Source organism: Protopterus annectens, chromosome 17.part0, assembly GCF_019279795.1.
Source record: "Protopterus annectens isolate FY-2018-M chromosome 17.part0, PAN1.0, whole genome shotgun sequence".
NCBI lineage: Eukaryota > Metazoa > Chordata > Ceratodontiformes > Protopteridae > Protopterus > Protopterus annectens.
Genome location: NC_056751.1, coordinates 298492602 through 298514606, shown reverse-complemented (window position 1 = coordinate 298514606; position 22005 = coordinate 298492602). Strand labels below are relative to the sequence as shown.

The 22005-nt window shown below is 36.3% G+C and overlaps 1 protein-coding gene across 5 annotated transcripts in view; it reads left to right on the top strand.

Annotated features, from left to right (window-relative positions):
* Positions 1-22005, top strand: part of PAX6 (paired box 6) — a 68919-nt gene that overhangs the window by 7844 nt on the left and 39070 nt on the right. For 2 of the 5 annotated variants that reach the window (XM_044059516.1, XM_044059519.1), the window contains exons 2-12: positions 165-297; positions 3372-3451; positions 3718-3772; positions 7969-8099; positions 8838-8879; positions 8974-9189; positions 9697-9862; positions 16928-17086; positions 17722-17804; positions 18228-18378; positions 18480-18595. In XM_044059516.1, the coding sequence (XP_043915451.1) occupies positions 3763-3772; positions 7969-8099; positions 8838-8879; positions 8974-9189; positions 9697-9862; positions 16928-17086; positions 17722-17804; positions 18228-18378; positions 18480-18595 (1074 nt within the window). In that variant the 5' untranslated portion in view covers positions 165-297; positions 3372-3451; positions 3718-3762. The remainder of the gene's footprint in view (positions 1-164; positions 298-3371; positions 3452-3717; positions 3773-7968; positions 8100-8837; positions 8880-8973; positions 9190-9696; positions 9863-16927; positions 17087-17721; positions 17805-18227; positions 18379-18479; positions 18596-22005) is intronic. The other 3 variants (XM_044059518.1, XM_044059520.1, XM_044059517.1) reach the window with 2 other exon arrangements.

The following is a 22005-nucleotide window of genomic DNA, read 5'->3' as shown; positions in this document are numbered from 1 at the left end:
TGCGGTTTCTCTTTCCTTTCTCTCTCTCTCGCTCTCTTTCCCTCTCCGTCTCCATCCCCCCTCCCTCTCTGCTTTCTCCCTCTCTGCGCCTCTCACATACTTTTAACTCTCACTCACTACTCACTGACAGCCCATTTTATTGTCAATCTCTGTCTCCTTCGCAGGATTGCAAGAATCTACCAGCTCACAGGAGAAATTATTTTACCGGCAGCTCTTTAAAGCATCTTCATTCCAACTCACTGCGCTCCCCAATTCTTTGATAGGAGTTCTGACAGACGCACAAGATGCCTCACAAAGGTGAGTCTGCCTCGTTCTGCATGAACTGCATAGTGTAAGGGATAGCGAGTAGTAACTAGGGTTGTAATTGTGAGGCACTAGTGTGTGTTGGGGGGAAGACTTTTGCTGCCGACAGGTAGTTCTGCACACCATGGTGGCGTCTCATCTTTGCAATATACTAAAAATAAGCTATGGAGTATTGTATACATTTGGCGATATTGCTACCACAGACGCACATCCATTCCATTTAGATCCAAGTATTAATAACTGAACGTGTTTACAGGGTCACCCCAGTTTTCTCAAATGAGACTGTTAAATTCGGTATATCCGAGACACTTGGTCATTACATCCTACCAGTCTTTAGTTCAGAAGTACTTCTGAAGGTAGATAGATTGACAGAAAGATAGGTAGATAAAAAGAAAGTAAGAAAATATAACAAAGTCACCTTAGACCAAGAACGTGTTTAATGATTGCATAATTGTGTACAGATTCATTGACACGGCAAGAATGAGTGTCAGTTTAAATGGAGCAGTCGAAAACACACACGCACACACACTTATTACCTCTCTCTCTCTCTAGGTGCAGTACAGGCCACCATTTCTCACAATCATGGTAGTACTAATTGTTTTCAAAGTGCTTGTTTTTATTGGTGGACACCTCCTAGAAAATGTACAATAGAAAGATGGAGGAGCAGTCGCTGGGGAGAACTTTACTCAGTTTGTGATGCATGTTTTGAAGCAACTATTGAAATTTTATGTGATTAATGTTTTCAAAAGTTAAATGTCGAGCTCAGCGTTGGCACTTTCTGAAACCAGCTAAACAGAAAGAGAGTGCTGTGAAAGTATTAAAGGTTTGTTTTTGTCAGTGTATTAGAAGTGTTCTACAGATCAGTCTTATGGCATGTGTTGACCCACTGATTAGTCGAAAAATGAATAAGAAAATGTCCTCGTCTGGTGCTTATCTAAAGGAATCTCGCCGTGTTCATGTTATTATTGTTATTATTTTTATTACTATTATTATTATTATTTGTTTCTCATAAGATATAAATTTTTGTATGAATCCTGTCACAAACCATATTATAAACTAAATGTATCAGTGTACAACAAAGCAGACTGAAAATTAAACTGAGATATAGCAAAAATAGAAAGTGATGATGTCTGAATATATTATATTGGACACAACGTGTTGTTTTAAACAATTAAAATATTTCAATGGCGGTCGTTCTGCTCGGAGCTTCTTAATCGTGATTTACCCTCAACCAAGCAGGAATCCATCCGATCGACATTTTCACTCGTTTCCTTATATCCAACCTCCAGCAGTCATTTAAGAGTTCATTTGCATTGCTTAGTGTTCTGTACCAATCTGAACTGATTTAATTGTGCGTTTAAAAAAAGTTGTGACTAGGCCTTACGTCAAGAAAACCACTGAGCTCTGATGCTGACACCGGTGGTATTACGATGTATCTAAGAGAGAGAGTTCTAGTACCGCTTTAACAGATTACTGAGGATATTGCTGGAAGTCTTTATTTTTATATTTGCGATTGCATATATTTATTTCTCAGATAAATAATTTTTGTGGTGGGGTTAATGTTTGGAGAGAATACGGCAAAATATGAATGCTGCCTTCAGCAAACGGCAGAGTAATTAATATAACACAGTACTTCAGAAATGGCACTGCCTAACAGATATGGAAAAATGCAGTTTTAGGAAGATTCTGTCTTTAAAGCATTGTTATTTGTGGGCATCTTCCAAAGTTGTTTATGAATTCAGTGATCGTTTATCGAAAATTCAAGAACTTATCCACACCACTTGAGCAGATATTGCTGGTAGTAGCTATGTTGGGGGCTGAGCCTTTGCTGGAGTAAGCGTGTGTGTTCGTATTTGTGGGTGCATGTCTCCCTGTTTTCCAATAAGATACCTACTTAAAATTCACATAGGAAATTGTATTAGGTAGTTTGTTCTGAAGATAATCATGTAGTTCGCCAGAGCAGCAAATATCTGCCACTTAGATTTAGCAAATTGAAGGAAATATTGTGTAAAAATGTACAGAAATATTACACGAAAATGCCAAACATGGATATAATTGTTCATACATATATAAAGGCTTGGCATTACATTTTCCGTCGCTTGCTAGAAAAGGTCTCCCTCTCTCGCTCCCTCTGTCTATTTACAGCTGTAAGAGAAACAAATAGTATTTTTGTTCAAAAGAAGAAAATGAAAGCGGCGACCATTTCATTATTGTACTCGTTTTCCGTAAGCCACTTGAATAGTTTCTTTATTGCAATTGTCTCATACCAATTGAGCTCCCCACCGAGCTGTTGTGTTGGTTTACAACCTCTAACAGCTCATACTAGGAACACAACTACACACACACTCACACACACACACACACACAAAACAGGCGTGTGCATATATAGAAGTATTGCACATGCAGAGTCTTAGTAAAGCTGTGAAGGAAGACGAAAAGTTATTTATCTCTGAGTGAGGGTCCTGTTGCATTAAGTTCGAACTGTGGTTGAGGTTTGCACTCTGAAACTGAATGACTCAATAGAAATGCAGAACACAAGCCATTGTTAATATTCTGTAGGCTTTGCTGAGTAGCTTTTACCCCCTCCTGTTTTTTTCCTCACTTATGGAAGTACTGAGGCGAGGTAGACTATCTAAGCATAGTAATGCAATCAACATGTCTACGTAACTATAGCAGGTACTTTAACATCCTTTAAAAGTAAGGCAAAGTTTCAAAAAAGAACGTAGCATCCCAATACCTTTAAATAATAGGTTTCGAAATATCAGGATAGAAATGGGGTGTGTGCCTATGTATGTGTGTGAGAGAGAGAGAAGGGTACTGAGAAGGAGTCATAGCACAGTAAAAAAAACTGAATGCAAAAAAATAATAATGTGCTAATTGGAATGCCCGTGCATTTGTGCAAGCAAGTAACAAACATAACTGTCTAAGACACTTTTTTAAGGAAATAGTTTGATAGCAGTCATAATCTTAACAGTTTAAGGACACATACTTTAAAGTAAATAAAATAGAACCATTACTTATAATTGTTCTAATTCTATTATTTTCTTATTTTCCTTGCTTTGTCTTAGAGGGAAGCGTTAACTAGCGACAAGCTGATGTTCCAGTCATAGACTTGTATGAGGGGACAGAGTGACAACAATAATTTCAGGCAAGTTTAAATATGATACTAACACGTTTTGCGATAATGTTCTGTAGCAAATCAATTGATTATGTCTAATGCATGCTGTTAAAATTATTATTTCAACGTAAACTGAATGATACATGGCCAGATGTTTATAACTGATGCAGCTATACTTCAGTAAAGATATAACCGTTTATTAAATAAGCTGCATAACTCAAAGATGATTAATGTTTTTGCTGCTGAACTATTGTGTCAAACTCTCTGCTGATTAATGTATATTTTATTATTAATAGAGCACAACAAAAGAGCCACGTGGGATACTGCTGTAACATTTCAACATGCAAAACAGTAAGTGACTGTATATTTATCCAGGTGGTGTTGCAGTGGTTGTTGTAGTTTTTTTTATGTCTTATATGCAAGAAAGGTATAGAATGACAGAAAATATCACAATAATATATTGCAAAGTATGTCTGTCATTTTAAGAAGGCTAGAATAATTAGCCCCATAGTTTACTTTTCTTTAAATGTGTGCATTTGGAGACTGTTCCTTTCAGTTTCGTTTGGAAATAGCATTCCAAAGAACAATGCTTATTATTACTTAGCAGCGTTTAAAAGTCAGATGACCGAAGGAAATTATATGTAAATGCCACAGCAAGCAAAACATAACGTTTTATTGCAGTTAAAAAGTGATCTGTGTACTCGAGATGGAATGAAATGTGTAGTAATCACAACACATCATTGTGTTTGTTTGTTATGGATGCCTTACCAAGATTTAAAAAAAAAAGTGTTTGGGTGGCTTGTATCTGGACGATGATGCAAAAGTTCTAGGTTCTATACGGATAAATGTATTTTTGTACGCTTGCTGGGAGTAATTGTTTTGTATTCATCTAAACATAAACATTCAAAATGGTTTACATGTGGTCCTGTGTATATATGCATATAAAGTTTTAATTTGTGAATTTCAAGTTGTAATATATATCTTATTGGAAAACACAGAGACCTGCACCCACAGGTGCATTTGTAAACTGAAAATGCCCTTTCATAAGCATATATTGAAGGTTTAGAACTATAACTGCCTTTTGTCACGAAAAATGCTACAACGTGTTCCGTGTATGTAGATTTACACACACACACACACACACACACACACACACACACACACACACACACACACACATGTTCATTACACAGTTTTAATGAAAACAGTTACTCTACTTGAGCGCTAGTATTGTAATTAATTAATAATAATTTCTGCTTGCTAAACTACGCAGTATGGTTCAGTACTTAATGTTGTACTAAAATTTCCAAAAATGAATTGACGTAGTTTACGGATTTTAGATATTTGAAATCTTGATAGCATTCGCAAATTAATTATGTCATTTCAGTGGCTTAGAAAATATAGGCAATCGTGCAAGGTTAAATTGCTGAACAACAGAAACTCGATTTATTTTGTATTGTCGGGTCCAGAGATTAATACAACAGTACTTGATTATGACAGGAAAGAAAATATGATATATAATTTTAAACTCTTATGTTGAGTCATAAAGAAACTACCCGTTCTCTAGTCCAGTGATCGTAAGTTTAGCAGACAACAAAAAAGTTGGAAATGGTGGAGTACTTTTACAAACATATCAGTGTGTCAATATGCACCCGAAAGGAAAAATGTACTGCTAGCTAGTTCCACATAACATTTGTTTATGGGAACGCTGAACGCCAGAAGCATTCATCAAAAAGGACTCTGTTAAAAAAGATTCTGTTAAAGTACAAATGGGCAGGTGTCAGGAATTATTTATACCCCGGCTATAATCGGATGTTGCTAATTATTATTATTGTTATTATTATTTAGACACAATACTCACATTTTATTAAAGATTGTAAGAAAATTGATTTCTCGTGGCATTCTGCAGTATTGCAAGGAACTGCATGGATTACTTATAGACGGGTAGATCGGAATGTAACAGTCAGTGTGTTTTACATCATGTCATCCGGAGCATTTTTTAATTTAAATTTTTATGCTGGTGTAGAATTGACCAATTCAATATTTGCTCCAGATTTAAGTCATGCTTTCTTTCTCTGGTAGAGGAAGGCATGGAGGATAAGACAAAATATGCAGATTTCTATTGCGCTTAATTTTATGAAAATAAAATTGGGATTCTACTTTGTTGCTAATATTGTTAATATGAAATGTTATGAGTGGACGGTTATGTAACTGCTGCGGTAAATTGCATGCAGGCTGGCATCTTCGTGAATTTTAATTTGATGCATTGTGCTTACAAGACTACTATCGGTTTAATGTCTCCAAGTCGTTTGAGTTTCTAAAACCATGCCAGTAATGGACCCCATTTCTAAGTCAAAGTATGATTAAAGTTCATGAAATTAGTTTTGTTTCAGTCGTTGATGTTAGCCAAAAGTGCTCTCAAAGCACCCAGAATGTACTACTGTCCTGTATGCATTGGACGGTGTTAAAATGGAGAAACTTATATAATAATGTTATAGCAGCGGTTCGGAACTCTTCAAAAATTCAGCTCTAGCGTTTGGTGTTATTTTAGTTACAGTTAAGCGTACTGAAGCTACTAGATTGTCAATCTGAAAATAACAGTACAACATGGCATACGTAATTTACTTAAATGTAAATAAAACCGTGCACACCGCATTTGATTTGAATTAACGTTCTGTACTAGACTGGAGGGACACAGATATGGCAAACTTGCAAGGATGAACTTTAAGCCCTGTCCCTCTTTTTAATGTGGTCATACTATCGTATTATTTGTCAGTGTCATTCCTGTACATGGTGTTGTGTGATCAGTGCAAAACGTTGAAGAGATATCATTGGGGTGAACCCTTGAGTGTATTTGAAGGTCGCGGCAGCCTCTTTAGGCTCAGTATTAATATCTCCTAGTGTATATGGTGCTGGGTGTCTAAATTGACACCATCTGCTTTCTTATTAGCTGACTAGCAGAAGAATACAATGCGCATAATCATTGCCACTAGGCAAGATCTGTACCACTCTCTTGGGGAATTATATAGTGATTAAGGCTTAACCTTTAAAGTGAAAGTTGCGTTTCCATTCGCCACAGTCTCCCATAAGAATTAAGACTGAATGTTTACAGAATGGTCGAGCAATATCACCGTCAAGTTCTTAATTGAAAACATAGCTCTCATTGTAAAACACGGGAATGAATGGCTTGACCCTCTACTTCATCCATTAATGTATATAGCCCTAGATAAAAACAATACATGATGTTGCAGGTTTCTAGTGCCAGCGCGTTGGTTTAATGTAGATAAAAGTTATTCTCTTTAGTTGGCAACGTCAGTTTTAAATAGCACCCAGCTCTTGCTAGTTATGAAACACAAGTAGCCTGCATTTAGATGTATAGTGTTACAGGATAAAAACAACTCTGATTCTATTCTAAAGCGTGGAAAACAAAACTCCTTATTTTTAATGGAGGTAAGTGCGCGCTCTTGAGGTTAATGCTGTGCCGAGCTTCTTGCTGCTTTAAATTAAGTCGCCCTTGAAAGTTAAAGAAACAGAGTCCAATTTGGGCTAAACGAAAGCCAAATACGGGGAGAAAGGGTCGTTTTTTCTTGCCACTATATGTCGTGACGATGCAATTTTCAGAAGCAGAACACTGTCATAAAGTGACATGTCTGCCACAAGTGCTCCAACTGATCTTTTCAATTAGCCTTCCATGCATGATCTAGGGCGACTTCCGCCTATTTGCAGAAATTAAGCTCAAACTTGACGTGCAGCTAGCTTTATTTTAAAGACAAATGTCAGTGTGGCTCATCATATTTCTCTCTGTTCTATATTTGGAGCTTATTTATTGCTGAGGAGCCCAGCATTAAGGAGTCAATTTACTAAGAAGCTCCGAGGAAAGGATAGTGGAGACTAAGAAGAGCTTCTGGAGAGAGGCTTCATTAAACAGAGGTTCAGGTCTGAGACCTTCAGCTAATTTCTCTTGTATTTAGCAGCTGGTTGGAATATATGCAGTTTCTGATTATGATGCATTTTATTCTAAATACAACTTAGTAATGTGTGTGTGTGTGTGTGTGTGTGTGTGTGTGTGTGTGTGTGTGTGTGTGTGTGTGTGCTGGAGGAGCTATTCAGTTTTTACCCCTTATAAGCTTATTAAAATATAGTCACTAGGATGCGTGTTTGCTATTAAAATCGTTTTAAATATATGCTGTCCTTTTTAATAACAATGCGCAGTTTTTTAATATAAGCTGTAGAACTGAAGTTTTAAAATGTTTATTAATCATGTTATGCTTCGGGAATTGTAAAACTGCAGGAAATGGGGAGGGTCTGAGAACTAGGCATTTTGAACCCTGTCTACCCCCCTTCCCCCCCAACACACTCCACCTCATCCTCAGCATTTTCACTTATTGAGATTTATGTCAGGTTATGTCTGAGTGGCTTACATACCTTGTTCTCTGTTTGATTTTTCTAATCGATATTTGCGCTGACATTTACAATCATACTGTACATCGTTGTTGTCTTTGCTGAAGTTTCCAGTAGCTGAAAGGAAATGTTTTTGTTCTTCCCAGGTCATAGCGGAGTAAATCAGCTCGGTGGTGTGTTTGTCAATGGCAGACCGCTGCCAGACTCGACCAGACAGAAAATTGTGGAACTTGCACATAGCGGGGCTCGACCGTGCGATATTTCTAGGATCCTTCAGGTGACAAGACTGATTCCTACTCAGCTGTCTGTTTAATTTAAGACAGTGCTTGAAATCATTTGTACATTCGATAATACTAATCGTTGTAATGCATGGACATCACAAGTGCAATGGGATAATCACGTTTGCTTAAATGCATGTGTGTATGTATATATATATATATATATATATATATATATATATATATATATATATATATATGTGTGTGTGTGTGTGTGTGTGTGTGTGTGTATGTATGTATGTATATATATATATATATATATATATATATATATATATATATATATATATATATAAAATTATGTTGATTTTAATGCATAGTCAATGACCCTAGTGACAGTTAATGGTAATTTAGAATACTCTTGTTAAGCAGCTTACTTAAAATTCCAGCAACCCTCGTGATTTAAACATTTACATGTTTAGCAATGTGTTTTACATAGTTTATATATTATGAGTGTATTTTGTTCATAGGCATGGTAGAATAATAAAACCATTTTATAGACTGGCTGAAGTCCTCAGCCCTCCTCCAAAACATATGTAACTGTCCCACTTTCAGCGTTACGTTAAGGTTGCCAAATATACCTAAATATTAACCAGAATATATTTTAGTGAAAACATGCTGCTTTTTATACATTTTCAAAAGATAACACTAATATGGCCACAAGTATAAGATCTTTTAAGAGTAAGGACTTTAAAACTACGTTCACATACCATTTAAGGTATAATTTTGTATTATAGGCCCATGCTGATGCAAAAGTCCAAGTGCTGGACAATCAAAACGTAAGCTCGCCATTGTTTGTAATGACTACTTACAAAATTTTATTTTTGTCTTGAAATTATTAATAATGTGATTTTTGTGTCCGTTTCCCTATAGGTGTCTAATGGGTGTGTGAGTAAAATTTTGGGACGGTATTACGAAACTGGCTCAATCAGACCACGGGCAATCGGAGGTAGTAAGCCCAGAGTAGCAACTCCTGAAGTTGTAAGCAAAATTGCTCAGTATAAGCGAGAGTGCCCCTCAATTTTTGCTTGGGAAATTCGAGATAGATTGTTAGCAGAGGGAGTCTGTACCAACGACAACATACCTAGTGTAAGTTCTTACTTTATCTCAACAGACTGGACTAACCTATTTCCTTCATATTTACAGACTGGTGAATTGAGTTCATGAATGGCAAGTTGAGCAATAGGTAATATGAAAATCATCACAAAAACTGGGTCTGTTTTTAAATGTGATATGACAATATTTCTGTAGGTTGTGACTGACTTTGGGGTCATATTTTCACTTCACTTACGAGGTTCAAAAACTGTTGCGCAGAACCAAAAAAGAAACAAGCTGCCAGATGTCTGTTTATGTGCATAGCTAGCAAATTGCTGACAACTGCAACATCTGCAGATTTGTGATGCGTATAATACGTGTATTAATATTATACCAACCACTGCGTCATTTGTTGATCATGCTGGAGTGTTTTGGCGAAATAAATATATATAGTCAACTGGGATTCTTAGAAGAAGAAGACTCCAATGTTAAAATAAATTCGCTATTTTGAGATTTGTCAGAGCTTCTGTAGTAATAGACCCCTCTGGTCATATCTTCCAGGTGTCTTCGATAAACAGAGTCCTCCGCAACCTGGCTAGCGAAAAGCAACAGATGGGTGCAGATGGCATGTATGACAAACTAAGGATGTTAAATGGACAGGCAGGAACATGGGGTACTCGTCCAGGTTGGTACCCAGGTACATCAGTACCAGGGCAGCCCACTCCAGGTAAGCATGAATTGGCTGCAGAAACATTGCCCAAGAAATGTTTTTTTTTTTAATATGTTCATATTTTCATTCCAGACTCAAATATTCACAACTGCTATACTCTCTCTTGCTGAATCAGTCATGATAACGCTGATCATATGATGGTCAGTATTTCATAATATACTGCTTTGACCCTACATTTGCAGGCCAGTCTTTCTGTGCTAACCTGACAGGTGGCCACCTCAATTAAGAATTGAAATAAATCTGTAATCTAAACAAATGTATTTGTTGTACCTTGCTAGCACAATTAATGGAATCATCCGATTAATGTAGGGGGAAGCGGAATGAGGATTGTACCGTATTTTAATTTATTTGAACCAAGTATTCATAGAAATAACTTTATTCATAGTTACAGTTAATCATCTTAAGGGCCCCGTATAGCAGCTGACGCGAAGACAGCAACTGCTAAACTTATGTCTCCCGTTTTCAAACTTTGAATGTTTATTTGTGTTTACTAATGTTTTTTGAACTGAGAGAATATAAACCAGACTATGTGTCGTCTGTTTGTGGTTTATACAGTAGATCAGAAAATATTGAGGCGCACATAAGTATTTACAAAGAGTTGTTTCAGTAGTTTTGCTTATAGTTTCTTCTGAGAGTTGTTGGAAGTTGTACTGCATGGTGCCTGATACTATTTACTGATAGTATGGTGTTTGTTATGGAGATGACAGGAGATGATAATATATATATATATATATATATATATATATATATATATATATATATAGCAATGTTTTGTTTGCTGTCTCCTTGAAGTGGGTTATTCTATCTGTCCCCCAAGGATTAAGAAAGACTGTGCAAATTTGGTCAACCTTTCAGGGAGGTGTCCATCTGCACATCTTGCTTTTCATTTCCACCTCAATAAATGCTGCGGCAATGAATAAATAAATCAGCAACAGTGTGAGCAATATCTAGTACAAAGGATGTTTCTGTCACTTGCAAGAATTTGTTATGGGAACAATTCTATCGCTATGTAATTGCTCATTAGAGAACGTTTTGTTTCTCATTAAGGTGACATGAATAAGCGTCTAGAAGGAAGAGACAGCTGTAGAAATGTTCCACTTGAGACCCCTGGTCAGGCTATATGGCACCATTTGCCAGTTAGAATTGCCATTTTTAATAGTATAACCAAGCGTCCGCAGTACACTTCAACGGCATATAACATTCTACATTTTGTATGATGGCCTTTTGAATTAGAGAAGGGGTCGTTATTTTATAAACAACTCCAGCTTTCAGTCTGAGCGACATATACCTGGAATATGTGCCTCTACTTTAAACTTTTTAGAAAAAGATGTGAATGGCAGGGATGGGTAATTAATTGTTAGCGTTTTAATAAATTATTTAACAAACCGGATTGCAGATGACACAGTTTAAAGTGACTGATTCCTGAATCAGCCCTTGTTTTACTTTTTATTACTACTGGTAGCTGTGTTAAAAGCAGTGTGTCAAATATACGTCTTCTAAACAATCATGTTATACTGAATTTTAACCAACCAACACAGAAATATGCCAGCGCGATCCTCAATTCACAAACTTCGAGTTAGAAGTCGTCAATAATTATAGGGGTAATAGCAAGGCAATTACAAGAAAGTACAAAAAAGGGTGAAAAATAGACATACGTGATGTTTAATGTTCACCTGCAGTAGTAAAATAAGAAGTTATTATAAGGAACAGTGCGTTTTATGGAAAAAAAGACTATTGCAGAATAATCGGGATGGGGGCATAGGTATGGTGATTTGGGAGTGCACTGACACCTGTAAGGAATAGATGTAAGGTATGTACCACAATATATAATATTCAATAAATTATCAGTGTCTGCTTAATGAATAATACACCAACATTTTTGCCTTGTGATCTGCGTATTTTCAGTAGAATGTGCGGACTGTTGTATCACGCTTATAATATACAGACGTTTGATCTAAATAGTACAAAATGATTACATCATCTGGTCCAATTTTAAGGAACAGTTATTGGTCTCGAAAATATGTACAATCCTACCTAAACGCATACAACATACATAAATAAAACACGGCCGCGTTTACTATATCACCCGCAAAGAAGATTTGTGACTTAATTTGTGTATGTTAGCACACTTAGAACAACATAATTTACTCAAACTGATGCAAAAGGGAAATGTCTATTGCCAATGGAACCCTCATAAAGTAATAAAGCGTACACATTCATGGATAGTTACAGCAGGTACACTTTCCTGCAGTGTTACCCACGTTACACCCATATTCACTTGCAAACACAATCACACTGGTGTGAGAAGTTGATTGCATGCCTGAACAACTGAGCATGTTTATACGAAACTTTCCCTTTTAATAAAACCTTTTGGCTTTAAGAGGCGCGAGAAAGCTGCAGTGGTAAACAAAACTATTTATTGGAAATAGAATGCGAACACCAGTGCCATTGTGTATAAGAGAGAAAACCACAGCTCTGGACAACAGCTGTGCTGCTGGATATGAATATATTTTACATATTATCGCATATTATCGCATTTGGTTACATCTAGTGTGTTGTTTGTAAACATGTAACTTTCTGCTAAGGAAAACCAGATATGATATATATGTGTGTGTGTGTGTGTGTGTGTGTGTTTATAGATAGATATAGATAGATAGATATATCTGTTGTGAAACTACTAATTTAAGAAACTATTTTCAGTTACTAGAGGAAATATGTTGCAATCGCAGCACATGCATTTGGTTCTTAGAATCGACAAAAACAAAATGTAGTCTGACAATTTGTTTCTTATTTCAGGAACATTAATAGGTAACTGATTTAAAAACAACCTCAGATTTTTTTTTTTTCTTTTCTTGCATGCCCACCCAACAGATAGTTATGAGGGATACTCCATCAAGTGTCTTTGCACCAGGACTATGTGGAGTGGAACATCTTCAAATATGATGCAGTCCAAAAGGCTTCTTGGATTTAACAGCTAATCGATTGATGAATGTATTCACTGACTATGGCCTTTAGAATCGCCTTTTAATTAAATTACACACACACACACACACACACACACACACACACACACGCACACACACACACCTTGTGCTGTGTGTGTAAACTAATCTATATCTTGAACATATGTCGAATGCACAGACACTAGAGTTCACAATGAAAATGATGAAAATGCACTTCCCTAGAGAGAAATGATTTGCTTCTTACATACCTTTGGTTGATCGGGTTTGTCCCACCCACCGGGCCAATGGCCTGCTGTTAGAAAGGACCTCCAAATATCCCTGAATATTAAACTTAATAAAATAACATTATATTGTAATATTTATGAACATCGTTCTGCCTTTTTATTGCTTCCTTGCTAGATTTCACAACCCTTTACTCAAAAACTTAAGGCAAGGTTAGGTCTCGGGTGTGGATAAATATGGTCTCAATCTGTTAAAAGCCAACCGACAGTGAATAAAATAATAGATACATCAGTGCTGACAGTGCCAAACGAGACAGCTCTATCTCAGAGAAATTCTCCGTCGACTTAGTGGTTTTAAAGATCACCGTGGCAGTGTTCTTATCTTTCTTTTGTGTTTCTTCTTTTCGTATAGGTTTAAACCCTCCTAAATACGTTAGACACTTTCACTCTCAGCAGATCTCAGAAAGTTTTGATCCGAGCTCTAGAGCTTAAGGGTGCCGCATCTGGTTTGCTATCGTTTTTTTATTATTTTCCGCCTCACTGGTTTGGACACTAAGGAACCGAGGAAAGAGTTTATTTCCCAGCGTCCTTTTTTCTTCAGAAAACAAATCCTATGTGCAGCGTCAGCTGGTCTGGCCGCAGAATAAAAGACCGTGCATTCACCTCCCTTTGCTAAGGATTAGGTCTGGAAGGTGGAACAGCCTATTATGGAGCTTATTCTTACAGAGACTCACAGAACGCAAGTTAAATAACTTAGCTTATATCTGACGTGATTTGATACAAGACCAGCTTCACGTTTTAAACTTAGGAGTAAACTCTTAGACATGACCATGAAGTTGTCTAAAGCCGATAAGAGAAATAAAAAGGCAAATGCGTCTTAACCGTTTGTGTGTTTATATATATATATATATATATATATATATAGTGTTTTGCACTACAGTGCAGTACAGAAGTAATACATAAAGTACATAGTTAGAACTGCTTCAGAAGTTTGGTCCTGGGATGAATTGATCTTTAAAACAGCATTATAAGTACGATTGATGGAAATAGTACAGAAAGTGCTCACAAAATTAGTTACAATTTTAAGCAAACTGATTTGGACTGTTTCACACTAGGTCGAATTGGCGAATTAGCGGTTTTTTTTTTCTTTTTTTTGCATTGTCTATAATCATATAAATCACATTAGAAACCCCACTTAGAGATGCCAGCCAGAGTTAGGCGGAATGGTGTTCTCAATTCTTTGTACACTTCAGTTACTTCTAAGCACTAAATGCTCCAGTAATGCAACTGCTAGTGACAAACTTCCAAATGTAAAATAGCTATGCAACTATCAGAAGAATAACATTTGTTTGATTTATACGCTTATGTGCAGATAATGATTACAGCTTTGTGGAGTGTTTTAGTATTTCGAATACAATGGTTATTACAGACACTCAGTACACTGAGAAATACATATGATTTATCAGATTCCGTTAATGCTGTGACTTTTTAAAAGAGCAATTATAGATAAAAAGTGGATATGAAAAACTACAGCTCACTGTATTACCTTTACTTATTAAATACAATAGTGTATATGTGGCTGTATGCCTAAACAGTAGACACACCCGCGTGCGTACAAATTACATACCGAATGATGGTCGCAGGTAGATGAGGTGAGCAGACAATTTCAGGAATACTGCTTAATAGAGATATCCGCATGTGTCTGAGTCTCATCGGTGTTAAACTGTATATTACTAAATGCTTGCTTTTAAACTCTGCCAGTTTATATTTTGACTTGTATGCTACGCGCTGTTCCATAATTATAGCTATTTTTCATCTAGTAGTATTTTGTTTCACGTTGCAAAACTGTATCCAGTAGTTCAGATATTCATAAAAGTGGAAGGGAATGGAAATGGTGGACACACTTGAAGCGAAACACCAACACTACTTAAAGAGTCAGTAAATAACTTTTGGTGGTGGATAAAACGATCGCTTCTGCATTATAATATTACTTGAAGCTCATCTAATCTTATCTAAGTAGTGCCCGTTCTCTGGTGTTGAATAAACAGGCCTAGAATATAGAGCTATCCTATTCACATGGCTGTGGGGTGTTCTTTCTTTTTTTCTTCCTTTCTTTCGTTTTCTTTCTTTCTTTTTCTACTCCTATAGAAAGTATAAATCCTAAATGGCATTGAGTAACCCAGCCCAGGGGACAGTGATTAATGATAGTAATGCATAAAGGTTAACATACTTCACTGAAAGTCTGTTGACTGGGATCCTTGCGTTACAATGTGGAGCACTGCATGCCTCAAGAGAATCCTTTTGTTGTAGTCTGTGATTGTGTCCTCAAAATTCTGCCCGTGAAAGTTTGCCAACCCTCCTGGCCCAAGAGTTTAATAATTTCCCTTACTGGGCTGGTATTGTGCACTGGTGAAAAGCAGTTCCCTTTCTATTCATGTGTTGGTGGTCACCTCAATAGATCTACAAACGCCCATATGGTGACCACTGTAGCTGAATCCTACTATTTAAATGGGGGAAAAGTTTAGGTTTTACAACATTTCACAGTGCTTGAAAAGATTCCACCAGATTCTGTCACTGTTCTCTTAACCCTTTGAAGATTGTTCCATTGTTAGCAGATGATAAAAGAGACATGCTCATTGCTTTAAACTGAATATCTGGTTTCCCACAATATTTTACGCCTTCAACAGGATTTTGCATGACAAAGAATACAGTACAGTTTTATAGAATGCTAATGAAAGAGGCTAGGAATTAAATACACTGCACATTCAACATAATTTTACATCATTGCATCTAAAAGTGTGTAGCTGGCCACGTTACAGACAATTCAGGTATGCGGTAACAACGCGCACTTAATAAACACATTATAACTTAATTCTCAGAATTAGGATGTAAGAAATCTTTTACTCCAGTTTAATCGTTAAACTGTAATTATGATATTCAAGGTAAACTGTGAAATACCACGTGACACAAAATTAAGCTCAAAGAAGTTTATTTCTGCTTAAATGTAGTTTGTTCTGAAATATGTTTAAATGCATTTTAAGTGGAAATTCCCGTTCAGATTGTCAGCATTTTAATCTCCAAATAACAAGTGTATTTATTTTTTTTTGTGGATTTGCTAGTACTTCTTTAGAAATTACATGTTCAAATTTTAAAAGAAATCCACATTTCCCTGGTACAACATAGTACAAAGAATGGACAGTCCTTTTATCTAAATATAAAATTCCATTTCCAGCAATTATAGCCTGCTCCTGGTGATGATATAATTACAGCTGTGCACAGTAATAGGTGTCAAGGCAATGCACACTCTTACAATAGTTGAATAAAACTGCAGAACAATGCACGTACTTCTAAATTCACAACCTTTAAAATGAAATTGACTGTGCAGAATTCAAATGAAAACTAGATAAATATTTTTAAAAAGATTACAAGCTTGGTTTAGTCCCTCATTAGCACTTCTGCAAACCTATCAGTATCTAATTGATAAGAGAGGATTGCTTATTATAAAAACTTTTTAACAAAAAAAAAACTTAAGACAACAACTAATGCATACTATGAGCGTTGGTTAAAGACATATGTGACTACAATGTAGACAATTTGGGGAAACATGTTTAAATTTATTTGAAATGATTCTTCAAAATACTGTTACTCACTTTTGATAAAAGAAAGCAGATCTTTATTTCTGTATGTTTCTGAAATATTCTGCTTTTGTAGCATAATATCTCACTGAAAATGATGTCTGTTTTTATCAAAAAATATCCTAACTGAAACACAGAGCATTCATAACTTGAATTTACCTTTTAAATTAAGTTTAGCACTACTGATTGTTATGAATAGAATGGCTAGCAGATCATATTTATTTCTGTGGCTTATTGTTACAGATGGTTGCCAGCAACAGGAAGGAGGGGGTGAAAATACAAATTCTATCAGCTCCAATGGTGAAGATTCTGATGAAGCCCAAATGAGACTTCAGCTGAAAAGAAAGCTGCAAAGAAACAGAACATCCTTTACACAGGAACAAATCGAGGCATTAGAGAAAGGTAAAGGTGTAAATATGCAGCAACGTAATGAATATGAACCCGTCCGCATCTGCATCAATGTGCAATGTGAGCATATACATATACAAATGCTTTCAGTAAGGATACTGATATTGTGAGTTGATGGAAAAACATTATGGTTTGCTCAAGTCTTTATTATCAATCAAGTATAAAAACAAAAAAAAAGTAATTTTGACAAAATGGGGACATATACTGAGGGATATACTAAGACATATTTAAAGACAGCTTAGCAAGCTATTACAAGAACAACAAATATATGCATGTTTATTCTTTAATAAACAAAATACTGTAAACAGAATGATGAACACATCATTGCAAGAAAGGACTGCATTCATTACACTTAGCATGGAAACAACATTCCTATTATTTGAATAACTATGTATTTTCAAGTCTGACATGCCCCAGTAACAAGTTCTAAACATTCAAGTGAAATTCCTGCTTGTTTAGCAACATGTAACTTAAGTCTCATCTTTCCTCCAGGTACACAAGAACTGCCTACTTCTGTTCCCAAAACACAAACTAAATAACACAAATAGATACTTAAACATTTGCCTCTCAGATAAAAAGTCAGCCATGTTGTATTTCGGCACCTGATATACCTCCATTAATTCTTGCAGAATTTGAGAGAACCCATTATCCAGACGTATTTGCTAGAGAAAGGCTAGCTGCTAAAATAGATTTGCCAGAAGCAAGAATACAGGTAAGCAAATCATTGCTACTTTTACTGAGAATTTTATCATTATCCACTTCCATAAAGACAATATTCTTTGCCATCTGACAATAAATACCATACTCATAGATAACTTTAAAACTTGTTTATTAAATGGCAGAAGAAGTGTGTACAGTTAAACAAAATATCATATATGGATTAACAATCACTGAAAATATTTTTACTGACTGTATGATAATATATGTTGGGGGAGCAAAATTTGTCCTGCATCAGCTTGCCTGGTGTTCTCTATCAGCCAATATCAAGCAGCATTTTAGAGCAAAACAAAAAAAAAATGGTGTGGGTTTAAATGGGCATGTCTACTGCAATCATTGCTTTTCTACTTATGATAGTATCAGATTTGGGTTGCATGGCTGGTATATTTAGTCCTCTGTTTTCCATTCTGTTCTTAAGGTGTGGTTTTCAAACAGAAGGGCAAAGTGGAGACGAGAAGAAAAATTAAGAAACCAGAGAAGGCAGGCCAGTAACACTCCCAGTCATATCCCAATCAGCAGTAGTTTCAGTACCAGTGTTTACCAACCAATTCCACAACCTACCACACCAGGTAAACACCATCTGAGTTCTGTTTAGATGACACAGTGACATTTTTCTGGTGATTTTTATACTGGATAAACATATTAAATTGTGTTGTTGTTTGCCTTTCAGTTTCATCCTTTACATCTGGCTCAATGTTGGGCAGAACAGATACAGCACTCACAAACACTTATAGCGCACTACCACCCATGCCCAGCTTTACCATGGCCAACAACCTGCCTATGCAAGTAAGTATAACTCTGAGCAGCATATGCAGGGCTAGCTATGACAGCCCTTTAGACTAACACTGTTTAATCTTTGTCTTGTTAGCTACAAGGAACAGTATAAGTACAGATCAAAAGAATGGTCACTTCCTTCACAAGTATAACTACCAGCATATGAATGGTAGCTTTACAAGGCAAACTGAAATAAGGATGTTCAGCTATCTTTTTCCATTGGAAATAGTCTTGTATAGCAGGTCTAGGGTGCAACCGCTATGCAAGTAGTGAAGTGCTATAAACATGATACTTAGTATAACACTAAAACATCTTATTTGAAATGCATTCTTCAAAACTACAGAAAATAAAACCTATTTTAGACATGATATGGGAAAACTGAACTGTAGCAATTAAATGCAGTAAACACTGTAAGGTAATATTATTGAAAACAAATCAATGTGCAGCATAGTAAGGTGAAAGTTTATGCCATGTGATTGACAAATTCTGTCTCAAGCTACGGCAGACAATGAAGGTATCAGGAAGTAAGCAAAGTAGGTAAAAAAGGTTTAAAAATTAGGTGGCAAGGAAAGAAGGGAGATAGATGGGTCAGATTATGGAATGTGACTGGGATAGGATGGGACAGAAAAGGCAGTATGCCTTGAAGTCCACAAACAAACAACTGATGCCAATGTCAAACACAGCAGAGTGAAGGTCTGAATGAAAGGGCACAGGGGGGAAGGGGCGGAGGAAAATGCGTGGAAATGGCAAGGCAAGGACTCAGGGAGCAGACGGTCAGTTATCTAAAATACCTTTTCTGCTTTTCCCTGTCCAAATCAATCTATATACAGAATTAATTTACTTTACTGTGGTATTTCTCTTAGTTCCTAGATTAAGTTATGTATTTATGTTTAATGCTTTTAGTTGGGAATGGGGGTAGATCTTCATCTATGGCATCATGTGTCAGATACCTGTAAATATCCTAGCATACTGTATAATGAATATCACACTTGTCGGATACATGTAAATATCATATTGTACCACATAATGAATATCAAATAATGTGGTGGCTTGTCTGCTGATGAGCTAAGAAAAGGAGTGAGGAAGATGAAAGGAGACAGAAGTTCTGGTGGAGATCCGTAAATGTGAGACTAAAATCACAACAATTCAGCAAAACAGGGGCATCATTTACATTCAGATACTGAGAAGATGGTGATGATAATGCATATTTCAAAATGAGGAGAAAAAGATGAGAAAGATCAAGGAGCATGAAATGCTAATTTTGCTAATAGGTGGACAGTGTTCGGTTTGGACAAAGCAACAAAGTAATAAGAGAAAGTTTATCCTAGCAATTCAATATCTAACAAAAAAGAAAAAAAAAAAGAAAGGAAGAACAGTATGTAATATTTACATAGTTAAAAAACGGGTCTATATCCCGTAATCGAACTTCCAGAATTTTGAACACCATAAGTTCGAACTTGGAAGATTGAAATGTGACAACATCGAAACATCAGAACAGCAAATTTTTTCCCAGGGAAAAAATTTGCTGTTCCAAAAAGCACACACACATACAACACAAGTACACCAAAAACCTTATAAACCTACACTAAACCTTACATACACAACTATCTATGCACTAACCTTAACCCAAACCCTAACCCTAAGGTCCATCATTGTTGCACACTTACCTTACCTGCACCTTAACCCTAAGGTCCGTCACTATCGCACACTTACCTTACCCGCACCCTAACCCCAATGTCCATCACAATTGCACACTTACCTTAACCCGTTCCATAATTTTTGCACCACAGTGGAGAAAATGTCGAAGCCACAGAAACGTCCAACTAAATTATTTCCCTGGGAAAGAATTCGGACTTCCACAGCTTTGACATTTTCAACTTTCAAACTTCCAAGTTCGAACTTCTGGTGTTCGACCTTCTGGAAGTTCAATTATGTGACAGGAACCCTTAAAAACTAGTATGTGTGCATGGGAGAGAGCTTGGGTGGGGTTCAAAATTATTTCACAAACATAGAAAATAATCTTTCAACACAAAGCAGGATGGTAAACATAGTTTTAGATTCACTAATAGTAACTTTCAGAGAGTTTTTTTTTCACTGAGTTGGAACTAGTTGGAAGTTCCTTCAGTGATTCAAATATCTCCTTTTACTTACTTCCATTGCATCCAGCAGGATATCCTCTTGCAATTTTAAAACTGAAAAAAAAAAAAAAAAAAAAAAAAAAGAACAGAACATCAAGATTGCTAAGATTCTTTTACTGGACCAAAATAGGTTTTCTGTTATAGTTACATAAGATTTTACACTACGTACATGAATCCTTAATCAAGAATGAATATGTCCAGTACTCCTTTCATAGTCCATCTTTCTTTCCCCAATAATACATATGGAGCTCTGCTTCATGCCTTTTTGACCACATTCAGTCTGCTCGAACACTTCTAGAATATAACACAAAATTCTGCACTGTTAGATAAAAGATGTTAATTCAAAACAAATGCATGATGAGACAGATCCTACTACCAGAGCTATTTATAAGAAATAGCTCTGATAGTGGGATCCTTCTCACTACCTATTTGTTTTGGACTTTAATATGGGATTCAGAAATGTGCAATCAAGTTACAGAGTTATCAGTATATCAAAATATATATTTCTTCACTTTGTTCTACCATCATTACATCTTAGAATGCTTTTCTGTTCTAACTGCTACATTTCACTGACTGAAAACTTGTAAGTCATCAAAGATGATTACAGCCGGATTTCTTTGATTTGGGTATCTTTAATCCTGCCTGTTTTATATTTTGCTTGTTATTTTTTTTGTCCAGTTTGCTACCCCTTAGATTACATAATTAATTTAAAGGATATTTATGTAAAAATGTTAAGATTCTTTCTGTTTTACTTGAAAGTGTCATACATTGCCAGCTTTAGGCACCAGCGAACCCTGCGGTCACTGGGGGCCCCTGTTCCTGGGGGCTCCAGCCACTGCAAGTTATCTTATCTTCATATTTTGTAACATGTCTGTTAAAGCAACAAAAGAACAGTATGGAAATCTTAATAAACCAAGAGGGTGGTAACAGCTCTTATTTAATTCTCCTTTAAAATTGAAAGCTATCTTTAGTTATAGTAACAGTGTTTTATCAAGTAACAGTCTTCACAATTTCATTAGACATTCTACCATCGACATAGTGCTCCTGGCTTAGCTAAATCCTGTTGGTGGACATTCTCCACTGAAATGAACAAAAATAGCCAGCGTTAGGTACCTGTGATACCTGTGACTGCAGGGAGCCCCCCTTAATCATCCAAGACTGTGTGGGGGCCCCACAAAAGCTGCTGTTGGTTGTGGAAAATGATGGGAAAATATACCAATATCCCGATTATGCTCTTTAACTTGACCTGGGTTGTGATATGACCCTGTTAGGATGAAGCTGATG